This window comes from Aotus nancymaae, unplaced genomic scaffold (assembly GCF_030222135.1).
Source record: "Aotus nancymaae isolate 86718 unplaced genomic scaffold, 86718_ANA_hifiasm-v0.15.2.pri h1tg000108l, whole genome shotgun sequence".
NCBI lineage: Eukaryota > Metazoa > Chordata > Mammalia > Primates > Aotidae > Aotus > Aotus nancymaae.
The window spans coordinates 12,318,060-12,338,970 of NW_026988523.1; the positions used below are offsets into that span (position 1 = coordinate 12,318,060).

At 36.2% G+C, this 20,911-nt stretch overlaps 1 protein-coding gene across 5 annotated transcripts in view; it reads left to right on the forward strand.

Moving 5' to 3' along the window:
• The window catches only part of CEP350 (centrosomal protein 350), a 155,356-nt gene that overhangs the window by 126,783 nt on the left and 7,662 nt on the right, over positions 1 to 20,911 (forward strand). For all 5 annotated transcript variants that reach the window (XM_012444585.2, XM_012444581.3, XM_012444586.3 and 2 more), the window contains 7 exons: positions 795 to 955; positions 4,043 to 4,182; positions 6,166 to 6,248; positions 8,113 to 10,109; positions 11,007 to 11,414; positions 11,512 to 11,658; positions 13,980 to 14,102. In XM_012444585.2, coding sequence (XP_012300008.2) covers positions 795 to 955; positions 4,043 to 4,182; positions 6,166 to 6,248; positions 8,113 to 10,109; positions 11,007 to 11,414; positions 11,512 to 11,658; positions 13,980 to 14,102 — 3,059 coding nt within the window. The remainder of the gene's footprint in view (positions 1 to 794; positions 956 to 4,042; positions 4,183 to 6,165; positions 6,249 to 8,112; positions 10,110 to 11,006; positions 11,415 to 11,511; positions 11,659 to 13,979; positions 14,103 to 20,911) is intronic.

A 20,911-nucleotide genomic window follows, 5' to 3' on the forward strand; every position in this document is an offset into this window, starting at 1 on the left:
TATGGCAATGACACCATTGTATGGTTGAGGGAGGTGTGAGGAACAGTAATTTCTATAGCGTGTAATTTCCATGTGTAATGAAATAAGCAGTATCTTTAAATGATACCTATTTGTTTTCATAGCATGTGTGTGACACATTGTAGTGAAATATCTTTTTCATGATGTTGCTATGAGTAGACGTCTTGTATATGTGAACTGTTGGAGAGAAAAGATTTAACTAGCTTCATTTCAGTTATTTTAAATATTTTGAGAACTTTCAGACAGATTATAGCAGAGTTTTTTTTTTATAATTTCTCTCTTTTTAATGTGACATTAAACCATCAGCTAATGAATCATGAGCAATTTGACGTGGTATAACTCTAGTTTGATTTTAATATGACTTAAAAACTATTAAATTATGTATTAACAACTAAGGGGAAAGACAGTTAAATATGATTATCTTGTTACCAGAAGTAATTTCTTGCAGTATATCCACATTTCATCAGTCTAAACATTTCTTAACTTTCAGCTGCATGTCTTATCAAGACAGATTTATTTATAATTTCAAGTAGTACAATTAGAAAGTAAAAATAAATAGGAGGAATCAAGCCAAAAATAGTGTGTGGGGGAGAATTATAGAAAAGCAGGGATACATTTTATAATAATTTTTTTTCAGAAGTTCATATTTTATCATTTTAATCATTGGATTGGCTTTATTTAAATGGAAAATTACATTATAGTTTTTATTAGTAGTTACTACGTTAGCTTTATGCTTAAGTCAAAATTATAAATAAAAGATTTTGTATCTCTTTCAGAAACTACTTCTGACCAGAGTGACATTGAAGGTAGGATCAGAGCTCTGAAGGATGAGTTGCGGAAAAGAAAATCAGTTGTGAACCAATTGAAGAAGGAACAGAAAAAAAGGCAAAAGGAAAGACTGAAAGCCCAAGAAGCCAGTCTGATCAAGCAGTTAGAGGTTAGACATAGGAAGAAAGGGGTTTAATGTCAAGGCTAATGTGTATGTGACACCTAAAATGTTTTTAATGTTGTTAATAAAGTAATGGATTAGGTTTCCTCATTATTAGTGTGGTACCACATTTTATCCTCTTAAAAAAATCTTAGGGTATCTAAGGACATTCTTGCTTAAAACATTAAATTTTAAATTTACATATTAAAATAATAAGTATTAAAATAAATATCAAGGCTACACACAGTGGTGTGTTCCTGTAGTCCCCAGCCACTTAGGAGGCTGAGGGAAGAGAATTGCTTGAAGCCAGGAGTTTGAGGCTGCAGTGCACCATGATTGTACTTGTGAATAGCAACTTTACTCCAGCCTGGGCAACGTAGCAAGACCCCTACCTCTAAAAAATAAATAAATATTAAAATAAAGTATTAAAACCTTTCTTCTAAATAAGAAAGATTAGGCTTTTGAAAGAAAGGTTGGTATCTATGCCCTTGTAAGTAGAGAACCATTAGATAAATAATTTTACCTTTTGGAATTGTTACTGCTTCCCTTCCCCCTTTCCCCTTTCCTTCTCCTTCCCTCTTCCCTTCCCCATTCCCTTCCCCTTTTTCTTCTCCTTTTCCTTCCTCCCCTTTCCCCTTTCCCCTTCCTTTCCCCTTTCCTTCCCTTCTTTCACAGAATGGTGTTTCATGCCACACAGCTTATTAAATAGTACAACTCTGTACTATTTGGATAGCTTCTAAATGATAACTCTTAACTTGGATTTTCCCCCAAGCTGTAGCAGCCTTGCTGATTCTGTCCCAGACTGGGAACCTGGTTTTAATGTCTTTCTTATTCTGTTTTCTCCTGTCCAGTCACTAGTTCCCATGGATTCTTTTATAAAGTTCCTTGTTTGTCCCTGTCCATTCCTACTGCCTCCACTGTCTGCATATTCTCTTAGATGTTCTCCAAGCCAGTTGGGGCCCTTATGACCTCTTGCCTCTACTGTCTGCATAGCCTCTTCAGTGTTCTGCCTCATGCTGCTTCCCTATTACACACATTCTGCCAGCCCAGCATTCCTAGAACATGACATTCATTGTAGAATCAGACTGAATCTCCTACTCATTGCAAGAATTCCTTCTCATGTCATCACCGGAGAAGGTCATTCAACTTCTACGTGAGCACTTCCAGTAATAGGAAATTTCAAACTTTCAAGCTAATTGGTTTCCTCGTTAGACTCAAAGCACTCTAAGTATTAGAAGAGCTCTTTGTTGTATTTAGTCAAAATTTCTGTTCTTTTAATTTCCACCCATTGGTCCTTGTTGTGTAATAACAAACACATGCTCCTCCTACCATTATTAATTTAATCATCAGATATTCACGTGCCTATTTATATACCAGGAGCTTAGCTAATTACACGTATTTTTCATTTAATCCTCACAACAAGGTATGGGTATTATTATCCCTGTTTTACAAATAAGGAAACTGAGTTTCAGTGAGATTAGTGATTTATGCAGGGATACACAGCTCATAAATGATGAAACTAGGATTTTAATCTAGCTCTAATTTTAAATTCTGTGCCTTTACCATTGTATTGTCTTCCACACAGAAAGTAGGCCTGTTAATAGATGTGGAGAAAATAAAACTTTAAACGGATACATAATACAGAGATGGAATAGGGATTATAACTTGTACAATGGTAGGAAAAGTGATTAAGATACAAAGACCATACTGAGGAGTTCATGCTGGAAAGTAGTGGAAACAAAATTTAAAAATAGAGATTATATTCAGGACCTTAGAAATCAAACTTTGAATTTGGATTTCATCCTATATATCGAGTAATGAGGTATCACTGAAGTAACTATTGGAGATAAAGTACTATTAGAATGAATAGTATTGCTGGAAAATGTTCCTTAATAGCTATGTCAGTCAGAAAAGAGGCCTCTAGAGAAATGCCATACTATCCATCTCTTCTAGTATTCTACTTAATGGCTTAAACAAAGACAAAAGAAAATTCTGTATTTAACTTTTCAAATTATAGTGTATGAGAGAAAAATATATAATGCATAGCAGTTCATATAAAGAGTCTATTGGATTTTATTTGATCATAGATTTAATAAATGGACTGCACTCCTATATGTAGAGCTTTCAGATCTTAATATTCATAGTCCTCATGTATACCTACCAAGCTAGAACACCTAGCTGTGGTATAGGTGTAGAACACCTAGCTGTCCTGTAATAGCAGGAGTTACTTTAACAAAATGTTGACAATTCAGATGAAGATAGTGTGGATGATGAGAGTTGTAAAAGTAGTGATTTCAGCCCAGATTTTAGGGATCTGTAGCAGTTGACAAGCATCCATCCGTCCATATTAGTTCATTCTATAAATATTTTATTAATAAGCTACTTTGGACCAGGCATTGTGAATAGCACATTGTATACCAAACATACAGTGTTGAACAAAACACTAGTCTCAAATAGTGAGAGCTGTAAAAGTAAGGACTTCAGCCCAGAAAACTAGGGAACATCATTTTACAAATTATAAAATTATAAATATAATTTTCATACAAATATAATTGTAAATTAGTGCAGTTTTATTTCAGAATGGGTAATAACCAAGAAACATTTTTTTTTTAATTCTCCACTCTCATACTGTCAACCATACCTTTCTCTTTTCATAATTTGTATCCTTAAGTACTTAGCCCATAAGAGACTGCCATTGAAACTCACAGCAGAATGGCTAACTTCTTAAAAATCCATGAAAGTGGTAGTACTACACCCTTTAGAGAATAATAATATAATCAGTTAAAGAAGTTTTTAATGTGGCAAGGTATGAATTATTGCTTCGTAGTATTAAACTTCTATAGATTTGGAATGTCGTTTCTTAATTGATACTGGGATAACAATTGTGTATCTTGCTTATATATAGACTATTTTGAGATGGATATACAGATTAACTATAGCGCTCTGGAGAATGACGTTGTGGGGGGCAGGAAGGGAGATTTTTATATTATATCTTCTTTACTGATTCAGTATTTTACCTTAAAATACACTATTTTATAATTTAAAATGGGTTTAAAAAATTCTGCCTAGTGACTCCTCTCATTTTTCTAAACTTAGTCATATGATGAATTTATTAAGAAAACTGAAGCCGAGCTTAGCCGAGATTTGGAAACATCACCAACAGCCAAGCCTCAGATTAAAACACTCTCCTCAGCTTCTGAAAAACCTAAGATCAAACCCCTCACACCACTACACAGGTAGAAATTTTTGATGACTTGTCTATATCCTGCCTTGTTTGAGAAAAGAATAAGGAAATATTCTCAATAGAAGCTACCTTTTAAGTAACTGAAATTATAGAAGTAAAAATATTTTATATTTTTAGTGTTAGTAAGTTAAAATTTTCATGTATTATAATTAAAAGTTATATTTATAAGATATTGATTTTAAAATACATTTTTAATCCTGCAGTCTGATGGGTACAATGAAAATGGTACTTTCTAATATTGCTAGTAGTAGCATAAGCTGATGTGAACCTTTGAAAAAACAATTTTGCTTTGTTTCAGAAGTCAAAAGTCTGTAACCTTTGACCCAGTAGTCCTACTCCCAGAAGTCTAGCTTGAGAAAATATTATGGGGTACTGAAAAATCTATATTTGCCTGAATATATTTATCATAAAGTTCTTTATATTCATAAAACATTGGAAACAATTTTTATGTCCAAAAATGGATGAATAGCTCAGTTAGTGATGGTTCTATGCGGGCGATAGAATATTATTCAGGCAGTAAACAAATAGAGAAGATACTAAGTTAAAACATTAGAATATACAATATTGTATATTAGGAAGTTAGGTTATAATATTTAAACTAAATTTTGAACAAAAAGTAAAGGTTAGACAAATCAGTCCAATTGAGACTTAGGGGTCATTTCAGAAGGAAGGTTATTCATGAATGACTAAAAGTAAAAAAAACAGATTGGCATATCATAGAAGCTGAACATAATAGGATATTGCTGGCGTTAGGAGAAGGAAAAATAAATAAAAGCCAAATTGCGTATCTGAATTGAAGCTTAGAAAGAAAAAAAAAGCCAAATTGTGAAAAACCGTGTACTCATTTATTGTTAGTAGTTTGTATTTTACCTTTTAGAAAATGTAGAGCCTTTGAAGGTTTGTTTAAAAAGATTTTGGGACTTTTTTGTTAGAGAGGTAATGCAGGCTCATTACAGTTAATTTAGCATTACCTGGGTGTGAATCCTGGCTCCAGTTCTAGCTGGTTCTGTAACTTTGGGCAAGTTTTTTAACCCCTCTGTGCTTGAGTTTTTTTAATAGGGGTTTATACCCTATTAAACAGAAGTAATAATAATACCTGATTAATACACTTGTTATGAGGGTTAAAAGCCTTAACAGGGCCTAGGACACAGTAAGCATTGTATATTAGCTGCTGCTATTATTATTACTGTTATTATTTCTGGGGAAGTAGTAAAAAGAAAAAAGTTAAAGTCATACCATACCCAGCTATCCCAAAATAGCAAATGTCAACAATTAGATATGTTTCCTTCCAGGATCTTTTATGCTTAGATTTTTTGTGTGTTTTTGTTTCATATACACTTTCCATTATACTATATACATTTTAATTTCTACATAATATGCTATTAAATGGCTTTGTAATATTTTTAAGCTGCTGAAGGCTTTTAACCAGAGAGTGACACAATCATATTTGTGTTTACAGGGATTTTTCTGACCACAGTATAGAGGAAAAATAGAAAAGAGTAAGTTTAGAAGCAGGAAGAAAAATAGTCTATGCCAGGCTTCAAGTAAGCAGTAGTAAGAATAGAAAATAGAAGACATATTTTAGAATAGTGAAGGATTAAAAAGTAGACTTGAGCCAGGTGTGGTGGTTTATGCCTGTAATCCCAACACTTTGGGAGGCCGAGGCAGGTGGATCATGAGGTCAGGAGTTCGAGACCAGCCTGACAAACATGGTGAAACTGTCTCTACTAACAATACAAAAATTAGCCAGGCGTGGTGGTACCTGCCTGTAATCCCAGCTACTCTGGAGGCTGAGGCAGGAGAATCACTTGAACCTGGAAGGTGGAGGCTGCAGTGAGCTGAGATCGCACCACTGCATTCCAGCCTGGCAACAGAGCAAGACTGTGTCTCAAAAAAAATAAAAAGAATGTCTGCTTTTTGTTACCAGTTATTATAATAATATGTTTCTTTCTGCTCATTAATTTTTACACGTCAGATCTGAAACGGCAAAGAATTGGAAATCACTAACAGAGTCAGAACGTTCCAGAGGATCCCTGGAGTCTATTGCTGAACATGTTGGTATGTAACTAGAAAAAATATTTCAGTTGTAGCTACATAGTCTAAGGATTTATGCAAAGGTCTACAAAATTCTACCTTTACAGCTTTTTTTATTAAAAAGGGAATTTCTTAAATAGATTATTTAATATTTTAAAGTTACTTTTATATTTTAAAGTGATTTATTGGCTATGTGAATCCTTTTTTTTGGTTTGTTTTTGTTTTGTTTGAGATAGGGTATCACTCTTGTCACCCAAGCTGGAGTACAGTGGCATATCATAGCTTACTGCAGCCTTGACCTCCTGGGCTCAAGCAATTCTCCCACCTCAGCCTCCCGAGGAGTCAGAACCACAGGCACATGCCACCACACCTAGTTCATCTTTTTTTTTTTTTTTTTTTTTTTTTTAAAGAGATGAGGGTCTCACCATTGTTGTCCAGGCTGAACTGGAACTCCTGGGCTCAAGCAGTCATCCCGCCTCAGCCGGGTTGAACTTTACCAGCATTTCAGCCAAAGTGCTGAGATTACAATCATGAGCCACTACACCTGGCTGAATCAGTCTTTATTGTCCAAAATTTATGAGAAAAACTGAAGCATGAAGATTAAATAGCTGAGTATATCATCAGCATCTCTAAATTCCCCCAACCAGATTTTTAATCTGGTTATTTATGTTTTCAGCCTAACTATTTCTCAGATAAATAATTATATACGTTTTTTCAGTTTAACCAAAAGAAAATTAATTATTGAAAATAAAATGTAGGCTAGGTGCAGCAGCTCACGCATGTAATCCCCACACTTTGGGAGGCTGAAGTGGGCAGATCACTTGAGCTCATGAGTTTGAGACCACCCTGGGCAATATGATGAAACTCCATCTATACAAAAATTAACTGGGCATGGTGGTGTGCACCTGTAGTCCCAGCTATTTGTGGGGCTGAGTCTAGAAGATTGCTTACACCCAAGAAATTGAGTCTACAGTGAGTTGTGATCAGCCATTGCATTCCAGCTTGGGTGACAAAGTGAAGCACTGTCTCAAAAAATAAAATAAAATGCAATTCAGTGAGGAAATAAAACTGAGACACAACGAAACATCAGTGACAAAATAGAGATTTGGCCAACCCTCCTAAGTACCTGGGATTATAGGCTCAAGCACAGTGTCTTGCGCCTATAATCCCAGGTACTTAGGAGGCTGAGGCTAAGGATCGCTTGAGCCCGGGTTCAAGGCTACAGGAAGCTATGACCACTACACTCCAGCTTAGGTGACAGAACAAGATGCTTACTCTTAACAAAAAAAAAAAAAAGAAAGAAAAAAAAAGAGATTTGAATTCAAAACTTTAATTCTTGGTTTGTTAGCTCATTATATTGTACTTTGATCATATTTTGCAAGTTTAGCTCTTAAAGTGCTATATTTGCAGAAATAGTTGATCTATTTTCTTTTTAATTCAAGAGCTTAGATGAAGCTCCTAGGAAAATGTATTCTTTTAGAAGTATATATGGAAGTCTGTTTGTCCTTCACTGGTTTCCTGCTTGAAAAATGTTTGTAATAACCATCATACAGTTCTGTTTTTGCATGATTTGAGGATGAATGTGCAAAGCACTGGCTTCATCAACTTAGATCTATTTTTCTTCACTTTATAAGTTAAGACAACACTTAAGAAATTATTCCAGACTTTAGAATGTTCAGTAATTTTAAATGTTCTATTTATTGTTGATACAGGTGATATTCTCGTAAAAGAAAAACTTATAAGATAGCCACAACAGGTCATATTTATTAACCAGAGGGTTTTGGGGTTTTTTTTTCCATGAAAGTTTGGCTTTTCTGTAAACTTTGATTCACAAAATTGAAAGATTGTGATTAAATAATTTTGATGTGGTGATTTCTTTTTCTTTAAGATGCTTCACTGTCAGGGTCTGAGAGATCAGTATCAGAAAGATCTTTATCTGCACATGCAAAGAGAGTAAATGAATGGGACAGTCGAACAGAAGATTTTCAGACCTCATCTGCAGTTCTCAGATCATCACGGAAAATCAGGGAAGAACCTGGAGATTCTCTAGAAAATGTACCTTCATTACATCTTCTCAAAGAATTAAATGCCGCTAGTAGAATTCTTGATGTGTCAGATGGCAAGGTTGAAGAATCTAGTAAAAAATCAGAAATACAAGAAGTAGAGTATACAAAATTGAAGGAGAGTCAGATTGAAGATACCTGTTCTAAGCAAGGTAAATCTGATGTCTTACTGAAATTAGACCTAGAACAGGCAGATGCATCTGAAATTCTTTCAAAGAAAGATCTTCCTTTAGATTCTGAAAATGTTCAGAAAGTCCTAGTTGGATTAGCCATTGAAAATCTCCAAAAACGTGAGAAAATCTTGAAAGAGAGACAGTCAGATCAAGATGTGAATCATAGTCCAAACATCCAATCAGGAAAAGACATTCAAAAGAACACAAAGGAAAATGATTTGTCTTGGTCAGAACATCTTTTTGCTCCTAAAGAGATACCATACTCTGAAGATTTTGAAATGTCTTCTTTTAAGAAAGAAATTTCAGCTGAATTATACAAAGATGATTTTGAGGTCTCATCTTTGCTGTCACTCAGGAAAGACGCTCAGTCTTGCAGAGATAAGTCACAGCCAATGAGGAGCTCTAGAAATGGAGCCACTAGCTTTGGTAGTAATGATGAAATCAGTGAGTGCCTAAGTGAGAAAAGCCTTTCTGTCCATAGCAGTGTTCACTCTGAAAGGCTGTTGGAACTCAAGTCCCCTACTGAGCTTATGAAAAATAAGGAGCGCAGCGATGTGGAGCATGAACAGCAAGTTACTGAATCCGCTTCCTTGGCTTCAGTTCCTACTGCAGATGAGTTATTGGATTTCCACATTGGTGATAGGGTGTTGATTGGAAATGTTCAGCCAGGAATTCTTCGATTCAAAGGTGAGACTAGCTTTGCTAAAGGATTTTGGGCCGGAGTGGAGTTAGATAAACCTGAAGGAAATAACAATGGAACATATGATGGCATTTCATATTTTGAGTGCAAAGAAAAGCATGGTATTTTTGCTCCTCCTCAAAAAATATCTCACATTCCAGAAAATTTTAATGACTATGTAGACATTAATGAAGATGAAGACTCTTATTCAGATGAACAGTATCAATACTATAATGAAGAGCAAAATGATACAGAGGGTCCAAAAGACAGAGAAAAGGATATAAATGAATATTTTTATGAGAAATCCCTAGCTAGTGTGAATGATATAGAAGCCTCAGTTAATAGAAATAGAAGCCTTAAAATAGAAACAGGCAATGTACAGGACATTTCTGGGGTACTTAAAGCCCATGTTCACCAGCAGTCTTCAGTGAATTCACTGATTTCTTCAAAGGAAAACAAAGACCTCATTTCTGATGCCACAGAAAAGGTTTCCATGGCTGCAGAAGATGATACTTTAGACAATACCTTTTCTGAAGAATTGCAGAAGCAACAGCAGTTTACAGAAAAAGAAGACAACCTATATGCTGAAGTTTCAGAAAAGCTTTCTACGCCACTTCTGGATCTTTTAACAAGAGAAAAAAACCAACTGGAAGTCCAACTGAAGTCATCACTAAATGAGGAAAAAAAGTCAAAGCAACAACTGGAAACAGTCAGCTTACTGACAGACAGTTTACTAAAAGTCTTTGTAAAGGACACAGTCAATCAACTACAACAAATAAAAAAAAACAGGGATGAGAAAATCCAGCTTAGCAATCAGGAGCTTCTTGGTGATGACCAAAAGAAAGTACCACCCCAAGACCTATCCCAAAATGTTGAGGAACAGTCACCAAGTGTTTCAAGTTGCTTCTTAAGGTCTGAATTGGAAGATGAAAAAGAAGAGATTTCCTCTCCAGATATGTGTCCCAGACCGGTGAGTATTTTGTCTAGAAAGAGTGTCAGTATACCTTTTGACACCTTTAACAAGGCAACTTACATTGCTTATATAGTACATTTTAATTCTGTGACTCCTGATAGGTTTTTTTTTCCTTTGATGTGTTGTTTATTAGAGAAGGATCACTATACTAGTTTTTAAAGGCCTTGTAGCTGTTTTTCTGGCTGAAGTGTAATTGTCCTCTATTATGTCATGAGTAGTCACTGTAGGGTTGTCACAAGCACTGGCAGATTTTAGGGAACTAAACCATCCTATTAAACTGCTGAGTTGACAACCCCTGTACTGTCCACAGATTACAACTCCTTCCAGATTCACCGAACAACTTCCTTTCATGGAGTTTTCCAGCGGTTCACCACCCAATTCTTTTTTGCCTGTGAACTTGTTTACATATCTACTCAGTTATGGTTGCCCTGCAGAGGTTAGCAGTTGTGATATTGATTCTGGTAAAATGAAATACATCCACTATGACATGCACTCAGACCATCAGCTTGTTTAGGTTGCCCATGGACAGTTGAGCGAAAGTAATGACTTTGAGTAACTTGAGTCAGATAGTGACCAGGTGAGAAATTTTATATCCCATTTCCATATCCCATAGGCAGACAGTTCTTTAGAAACAGAATAATGATAATACAAAAAGGAGGGAGAGGCCCAATCAATAAACATTTTATAAAACTTCAATTATATATAGGTTTATATAAGTAGAATTGAGAGAACAGCATAACTTTGTCTTAAATTGTTTATTAGTAGCCACCATATTGTTTTTTATTCTGCTTATAGAGAAATATTAAATATATAAATAATACATTTACTCTGTATTTAAAAAAATGATCTGAGGTCCCTAAATGGTTTTCTGTTTGAATGGTTCCATTTCTATAGGAGAGCCCAGTATTTGGTGCCAGTGGGCAGGAAGAACTTGCTAAGAGACTTGCTGAACTTGAACTCAGCCGGGAGTTCCTGAGCACATTAGGAGATGATCAAGACTGGTTTGATGAAGACTTTGGTTTGAGCTCATCTCACAAGATCCAAAAAAATAAGGCAGAAGAAACCATTGTACCTCCAATGGCAGAACCTAAAAGAGAACCTCAGCAGCCATGTGAAACATTATTGGCAGTCCCCCATACTGCAGAGGAAGTAGAGATTCTTGTACATAATGCAGCAGAAGAACTTTGGAAATGGAAAGAATTAGGCCATGATCTTCATAGCATCAGTGTTCCTGCAACACTTCTTGGCTGTGCCAGTAAAGGTCTAGATGTAGAAAGCACCAGTAAAAGGGTCTACAAACAGGTAGGTAAAAGGATAATTTTAGTTTTTAAACTTTTCTCCCATTATCTGAAATTTGGATTCTTAGCCATTTTGTTTTTTTTTTTTTTCCTCTATCAAGGCGGTTTTTGATTTAACAAAAGAGATTTTTGAGGAAATATTTGCTGAGGATCCCAACTTAAATCAACCTATCTGGATGAAGCCATGTAGAATCAACTCTAGTTATTTCCGACGAGTGAAAAATCCAAATAACCTTGATGAAATCAAGGTAAACTGCAGACTATAAAGTGTCTTCTTTTTTGACTTGCCGTTCATTTACACAAATCTATAAATGTTGTAAAAGGAGGTGTTCTTCTGTATTATTAACCTTTGTGTCTTCAGGACCGTTCCATAGTGGGATATTCAATAAAGATTTGTTGATTCACTGAATCCATGAACAATGGAGAGATTGGAGTGAAAGGGAACCCTGAATCCTCAAGTTTGTGCAAAAAAAAAAATGACTTTTACCATTTTCTATATATACATAATTATAATATTTAAGAAAAATCAGGAAATACCTAGGGAGATAAATTTTTGCAACTCATAGGAGTTTTAGGCAAGTTTCTGGGGCTTGTAGAGATAGGTATAATGTTCTAAGAGTACATATGAAAACATGTCGTATATATGTCTTTTCAGTATGCCAGCCCTGGACAGATAAGTGTTACTTTTCTGTCTTTGACTTTGGAGGTTTCAGATTGGTAATGTGGTTTTGACCTATGTAGGACAGTAATATGATACATAAATATATTTATTTTGTTATCTAAGAAACCTTTGAAAACCTTTGCCCAGAAGCTACGAGGACTGAGAACTTTAAAGTCACATTGGTAGCAGTCTGCTCTGCCTAGTCACATGTTTCTTTACAGGAAAGGTTATATTTCCAGAGCAGTGATTCTCAACCTTTAATGAGCATGTGAATGATCTGAGGATCTTGTTAAAATGGAGAATCTAATTTAGTAGGTCTGGGGTAGGACCTGAAATTCTGCATTTCTAGCAAGCTCTCAAGTCATGCTGGTCCTGCTGGTCCCAGGACCATGCTGAATAGCAAAGCTTTAAAGTTGTATTTCTCAGACTTATTTGATCACAGAAAGTGTTTAAAAATATTTTATACTGATAGAACAGCGACAGATATTTATGAGATGGGATGTATACTTACCTCAGGGGTTGGCAAATGATGGCCCATGAGCCAGATCCAGCCCCCTGTATGTTTTTATAAATAAAGTTTTGTTGGACCACAGCCATGCCCATTTGTTTACATGTTATCTATGGCTGCTTTTTGCTACAACAGTAGAATTGAATAGTTGTGACAAAGACCACATGGCCCACAAATCCTAAAATATTTACAGTCTGGTCCTTTACAGAAAAAGTTTGCCAGCCTCTGGCTTAAAGTAGCTCTTTAAAAACACAGTTGTATACTTCATTCCTTCTATCCTTCCACAATTAATAAATGTTTGAACGCATGTATGTGTATCTGTGAACAGGTGGGGATTGATGGAATTTGCGGGCACATTGGTACTTTGAGAGTCTTTCCAGGTGATTCTGATTCATAAATGTGTTCCTTCCCCTGTTAAGAGAACTATTTTATAGTAGAACAACTATAAAAAGTAATAAAATAAATAGTAATAGCAATAAATTGAAGTAAGACAAGATACATAATATATACCAACAATCAGGCTACCTGCATACAATAAATGCTACCCACTAATTTTAATATTGACATAGCATTTTATAAAGTTTTTAAGGGTGCTAGTTCAAATACTGTTGGTAATAAAATTATTATGCTTTTCATACTGAAGTGTTGATTAATATTTTTAATTTAACATACTTGAATTTTGGTGCTTCAAAATGAACTATCCCACATGCAGTCTTTTGCTTTTCTCACATTACGTTGTCCCAAAAATCTGAGATTCTTCCAATTCAGAGATTTATTTTATGCTTTCTTTAGTAGTGTTGCCAGCTTGAGGTTAGCTAATGGTGGTTCGTAAGTGAAGGGAACTCTAAAGTGATTTTTCTTTGCAGAATTAATCAATGGGTTTTACTTCGTTGTTGTTGTTTTTAGACAAGATTTCACTTTGTCACCTAGGCTGGAGTGCAGTGGTGCAGTCTCAGCCCTCTGCAGCCTGGATCCCCTGGGCTCAATCAATCCTCCTACCTCACCTTCCTGAGTAGCCAGAACTACAGGCATGTAGCACCATGCCCAGCTAATTTTGTACATTTTTTTGTAGAGATGAGGCCTCTCACCATGTTGCCCAGGCTGGTCTCGAACTCCTGGGCTCAAGTGATCCTCCTGCCTTGGCTTCCCAAAGTGCTGGGATTACAGGCATGAGTCACCGTGCCCAGCCAGGTTTCACTTTTATATGTTGTGTAAGTGAATAAAGTCTCAGCATTTGGAATGCTTTTCCCTTCAAATTGCTACATGGAACTGTAAGCGGAAGAAATTTGTATATTTTATTGTAAATATATTTTTAGCATGAATCTGATTACTGCATTATAAACACATGAATCTCAGGAATTCTGTTGTTTGTGTTTCATGGATTTTTCTTGTTTCTACAGAGCTTCATAGCAAGTGAAGTACTTAAGTTATTCAGTCTTAAAAAGGAGCCAAACCACAAAACAGATTGGCAGAAAATGATGAAATTTGGAAGAAAGAAAAGAGACCGAGTGGATCATATCCTGGTCAGTATATACAACCAAACTGTTTTTATTTTGACCATATCTTTTAAACTCAGAATGTAGTTAGATTCTAAAAGGAAAAGGGATATAATTAATCTTAAGTCTATGGTATTAAAATCTTAAAGCCTTTACTTGCTGTGTTTCTACCCCTCAGTTTTGTAAATTGTTTTCTTTTGTACTCGGTAGATGAACATTTAACCTGATCGGTAGCATTTTATGAAGAACTTGAGAATTTAAAACTCGAATGGAAGCAAAGTTTAAGCTAGTGAATTGAAAAGAGACCAATGTGGACTCTGGAGCCAGACTGCCTATGTTTAAATCTCTGTTTTGCCACTTACTTGGTGTGTAACCCGGACAAATTTATCTAACATTTTTTTGCTTCATTTTCCTATCTGCAAAGTGAAGTTGACAATAATAGTACTTACCTGTTAAAACTATTAAGAAAATTAAATGAGTATATGTGTAAAGCACTTGGAACAGTTCTTCATATATAACTCAGTAAATATTAGCTGTTAACATCATCATCGTTATCATTATCCAGAACATTCCCTGGATAGGATTTATTTGGATTTGCAATATATTTCTCTAACATTAGAAAAGTGTTTATCAAAAAAAAAAAAGAAAAATTCACATTTGTATAATGAAAGTATAATACTTAAATTTATTACCTTTCTCATGTATGTACCTCTCTAGTATTTCATTTACTTGGTAATAATTATAGCAGGTAACATTTGCTTAGTATTTTATAGTTTATCATTCTTTCTTATGCCTCATTTTTTTTTTCTTTTTTGGGACACAGTCTTGCTCTGTCACCCTGGCTGGAGTAAAGTGGCACCATCTCTGCTCACTGCAGCCTCTGCCTCCCAGGTTCAAGTGATTCTCATGCCTCAGCCTCCTGAGTAGATGGGATTACAGGCACTTGCCACCATGCCCAGCTAATTTTTGTGTTTTTAGTAGAGACAGGATTTTGCCATGTTGGCCAGGCTGGTCTTGAACTCCTGACCTCAAGTGATTCTCTTGTCTCGGCTTCCCAAAGTGCTGGGATTACAGGCGTGAGCCACCGCTCCCGGTGTCTTATGCCTTATTTGATCCTCACAATAATTACATGAGTAGGAAGGACTAATGTTATTCTTTATTTTACAAATGAGGAAATTTAGATGTTAAGTGACTTGCCCAGTAAAATAAGAGACAAGATTTTAATCAACTAATTCTTCATAGATCTTCACATCTCAAGAAAGTGAATTTGTTCTCATATTTCTATCATGTTTTAAAGTTTGAATTGTTAATAATTTCCAAGCTGTTACTTCCTTTACTTCTTAGGAATTAAAGAAAAAAGCATATTAAGAGACATTCATCTAATCTATAAGTTAAATTGATGATATCCCCAATAAATCACCTCTGTGTATACATTGAGTCAAAAATTTGCTAATTAAGGACTGATGTTAAAATAGCAAAACAGACATAGACCCCACCTTCATAGATTTCCAGTTTGATGGCAGAAACTAGCCATTAATATATCATTATGCAAGTGTGTAGCTATAAGTTAAGCACAAAAATGCAGGGTGCTATTAAAACCACAGGAAGCTGATCTAATGAGGATGGTCAGGGCAGGCTTCTCTGAGGAAGTGACATTTGAGTTCAGATCTTAAAAATGAATAAGAATTAACTGACCTCTATCATAGAGAGAAGAATATTCAGGGAGAGCAAACCACGAGTGCAAAGACCCTGAAATGGGAAGGTACATGAGTTGTGAGAGTATGAGGGGGAGGTGGCCTAAGATAAAGCTGGAGAGGTGAGAGTCTATATGCTGCAGTGCTTTTTAAGCCATGTTAAGTTTTGGATATTATCTTAAAAGCAAGCAATGAGTTTAAGCAACATAAATTACAAGATTAGACTTGCTGTTTTTAAAAATCATGGAAGAATGCTTAAAATGGAACAAGAGTACGAAAGAAGAAAGGCCAGCTAGAAGGGCACTACAGGCCAAGTGTCCCAAGTCCACAATCCTCCAAAATCCAAAACGCTTCTGGTCCCGGGCGTTTCAGATAGGAGATACTCAACCTGTATAGATGAAAGATGGCTGGCTTAGGTATATTAAAGCAAAATGTCTTAGATAAATTTGTCTTGAACACATGTCACAGTAGAGGAAACTAGCATAGGGTAGTATACCAATTCAAAATGCCACAGGGAGCAAATTAATACATAAGGCTTCCAGCTAGTCACAGACGTGTACTTCACATGGTTGTAAAAATGGCATCTTAATAGTAGAAGGATTAAATATATTGGTGGGGGAGGATGGCAGTTTGGAGCCACCTTGAGATCTACACTATTAATCAGAATTAATAAATACTGTATCTGAAAAGTGAACAATAAGCCAATTGATCTTCTGCTCTTTATTAAATGTACAAAAGACAATGTATTGAACCTGTAGTAGTTTGTTTTAATGCTGCTACGGACATCCCCAAAATTGGGAACAAAAAGAAGTTTAATTGGACTTAGAGTTCCACGTGGCTAGGGAGGCCTAAGAATCACGGCTGGAGGCGAAAGACTCTTCATACATGGTGGTGGCAAGAGGAAATGAAGAGGCAGTGAAAGTGGAAACCCCTGATAAACCATCAGATCTTATGAGACTTATTCGCTATCATGAGAGTAACATGGGAAAGACTAGCCCCCATGATTCAGTTACCTCCCCCTGGGTCCCTCCCACAACATGTAGGAATTCTGGGAGATAAAATTCGAGTTGAGATTTAGGTGGGGACACAGCCAAACCTTATCCGTACCCTGACAGTAGAGGCTTCCAGCAGGTTCCAGATAGCAGAGACATCTCTCTAACAGTTATCAGAAATTCTCAAATATTAAACAAAGTATTTCTTTTGCAGGTGTAAGGTTATTTTAGCTTGGGCGAGGGGAGTATTGTGCACAAGAATTGAAGCTATTTAGCTGGTAAACAATAATAATAAAGTATATATTATGTGACTGTCCCCTCTGCTGGTTGTAAAATATTTTTTAGCTTCCTACAGAGAGACCTGATGAATATAACTTTTTCCATGAGCTCATTCTTCTTAATGTTTTTTTTTTAACAAAATGATACTGTGAACTTCTTGAGCTAATTATTAACATGAATGAAATGCTAAATGAACTAGTCTCCTCTCCCATGATTAGATTTGATCAGCCTTGTATTTGCAGATTCTAATGTTTTTACATCTTAGGGGGATTGAAATTTGAAACAACCATTTTTTAAAAATAACACATAAACTTCTTCTCAAACCACATTTTTTTCTCTACCCTCACATCACAACAGTCATCACCAAACAAGAAAACTTATGTGACCATATGTGTGTGGGCTTTTCCCCTACACACCAAGCAGTGGACACTAGCTGGGTGTCTCCTAAATCAGTTCTGATACTCTTTGCCCAGAGATAGTATCATATCCCACAGATTGAGGGCTCAGTCCCCAAGACTGCCCCTGCCCCCTCCACACACACACACCAGTTGCAAGTCCAGGCCTCCAGAACTTCTGACTGACCAACTTCAAGTTGGGGCTCCCAAGACACCCCCTCTTTGGGTTCAATTAATTTGCTGGAGCAGCTCACAGAACTCAGGAAACACTTACTTAGGTTTACTGGTTTATCATGAAGGATATTACCAAGGATACAGAGATGCATAGTGTTGGATATGGAGAAAGGGCACAGAACTTCCATGCCCTCCCTGGGCCACCATCCTCCAGGAACTTTCAGGTTCAGCTCTCCAGAAGCTTCCTGAACCCTTTTCTCTTGGGTTTTTCTGGAAGCTTCATGACATCAGCATTCCTTCCCTCAAGGTATCGGGTAGGACCCTCTCATGGGAGGGGCTTAAGACCCACAGTCAGAAAGGCAGGGGAACATGAGAATGAAAGGAGGACAGTCTTGCCACTGAGGCCTAACACCCCGACTTTTATTTTATTTATTTATTTATTTTGAGACAGAGTCTCACTGTATCGCCCAGGCTGGAGTACAATGATGCCATCTCAGCTCACTACAACCTCTGCCTCCCAGATTCAAGCGATTCTCCTGTCTCAGCCTCAGAGTAGCTGGGATTACAGGCACCCGCCACCATGCCTGGCTAATTTTTGTTTTTTAGTAGAGATAGGGGTTTCCCATGTTGGCCAGGCTAGTCTCAAACTCCTGACCTCATAATCTGCCTGCCTTGGTCTCCCAAAGTGCTGGGATTGCAGGTGTGAGCCACCATGCCCTGCCAACCCCCTACATTTTAACAAGACTATAACAAGGGCTATGGAAATTATTACCTACTTTTTAAGTCTTTACTAAAAGAATGAGCTTATTTGGTCTATAATTTTGTTACACTTTTCCCTCATTATTGGTTATTTTTCTAGGTATTTTACATGTTTAATTGTGAAATATTTTTAGGCTGGGCACAGTGGCTCACACGTGTAATCCCAGCACTTTGGCAGGCCAAGGTGGGCAGATCACCTGAGGTCAGAAGTTCGAGACCAGCCTGGCCAACATGGTGAAACCCTGTCTTTACTGAAAATTTAAAAATTAGCCGGGTGTAGTGGTGTGTGCCTGTAATCCCAGCTCCTTGGGAGGCTGAGGCAGCAGAATCACTGGAACCTGGGAGGCTGAGGCTGCAGTGAGCCAAGATCGTGCCATTGCACTCTCGCCTGGGTGACAGAGCAAGACTCTGTCTCAAATAAATAAATAAAATTATGAAATATTTTTAAAGCATTAAAAAAACAAAATAATAAAGAGTGCATTGTTTTTGCATCCTTTTCCTTCATTCTGAGCTCAGTTGCGTCTACCTAAGGTACACACTTAGTATTTCATTAACTTCAGCTCTTCAATGTAAACTCTGTCTTTGTTTAAAAATGTCTTTATTTCAGCTCTTACTTTTGAGTTATATTTTAGCTGTATATAGAATGCTAAGTTGATACTTCTTTTTACTTAAGCAGTTTGAAGATATTTCATTGTAATTTTGAAGTAGCATCATTGTCTGGGGTGAGTACCTGTGGTTCGTCATCTGGAGCTGAGAAGATTAACAACACAGACACACACACATGAAGTGGGTTAAGGAGCGGAAAGTTTAGACTCATGTTTATTGAATCTGTGGATTCATAGCTTTACTCGGTTCTAGAAAATTCTCAGCTATTGTCTTTTAAAAGATTGCTTCTTCCCAACTTTCCCAATTCTCTGTGGCACTTCTTAGACATCTTTGGCCTTATTCTCTTTCCATGGCTCTTAAGTCCTCCCCTAGGTAGTCGTAGCACTTGCCTCTCTTAAATCGCTATTTGTGACTTAAGATTTTCGCTCCTTTCTCAAAATTTATTTATACATTACAAATACTTTTTGCTATGTTTTATCTAATATGCCTACATATTTATATGAGGACTTTTTTGGCATTATCTTACTTTACCATTTTTTCTGGAACTGGATCTTGACAGCTGTATTTTTCTTTTAGAGTTGTGTTTTGTTGTTTTTTAATATGCTCTAAGAGTTTTTCAAATTTATAAGTAATATTTGGATATTGTAGTTCAAAAGAGCAGAAGACAGTGGTTATAATTTTGGTCAGCCCAATACTGTGGATAAAATGAAGTCGTCTTTTCCTATAAAACTGATGTTTTTATTGTTTTTCTAGAGTTTCGACTTTTGGGAATTTTGCTTAGGGTCTCTAGTTTTAAAGGTGTCTGAAACTTACTGAGCCTCATTCAGTATTGGTCAGCCCAGTACTGTAGATAAAATGTCATATATGGCCTTTGAATTGAGGTATATTTCCTCTATACCTAATCTGTTGAGAGTTTTTATCATGAAAGGGTATCAAAGGGCTTTTCTGCATTTATTAAATGATCATCTGATTTTTATCTTTCATTTTGTTAATGTGGTATGTCATGTTTATTGATTTCTGTATATAATAAATCCCACTTGATCATGGGGATTCTTTTATCAAAATCTTAATTACCCCCTTTTAAAACATTTGTGACATGATAAACTATCTTAGTAAACATTTCATAATAAACAGTTGCTTCTTCCAGTTTAAGAAAATACATATTTTAGCTGTTGCTTGGGCTGAGAATGTCCCTAATCAATCTAACTATATTTATGTCCTTAGGCATTATTTGAGGTGAATACGATACAAATAATTTTTTAGACATAAAGGCCTCTTGTTAGTGAAACGAGAAATCTTTCTTTCACTTCTAGTTGTCATTCACTGCCCCTTTTTTCTTTCACAGTGGCATTGATTAATTTATATCTTAGGTTAGCTAAGAATTTGAGCTATTTTTAGCAGTACATTCTCAAAGTATAGATGCTGCGGAATGAGTAACAAGTAATTAGAGCCCCATTTGTATGACCTTTATGTATAGTAGCCTTGAAGAATCTTCATACTGTAGGTAGACTTGCACATAAAATGACAAATCTTGTAGTAAAACCACCTAGCTAATGATTGAGTCTCCTTTACAGCCTGTGAGCTGATGAGAAGAACATTCAGCACTCCTGAGTTCCTCCTGTATGTACCTTCTTTCTTATCTTAAGCCTAAATTGGCTTTCAAACAGTTAATTACAATTTGCTTCTACAGCTTTAGGGCTTTACCTAACAACTTTAATTTTTTCTGCACCCTTTTGAAACAGCTATAATGTTTCACCCAAGTCTTTTCTCCTTATAAAACATTGACATTGTCTCCTGTTGTCTGATGCAGTTTTCAGTCCCTTCAGCATCAACTTTAGCTCTGTCAGTGTTCCTCTTTAAATACAGTGCTCAGAATTAGCCATATAATGTTTCGTGAATTTGTTTTTATTTTTAGATACAAGGTCTTGTTCTGTCAC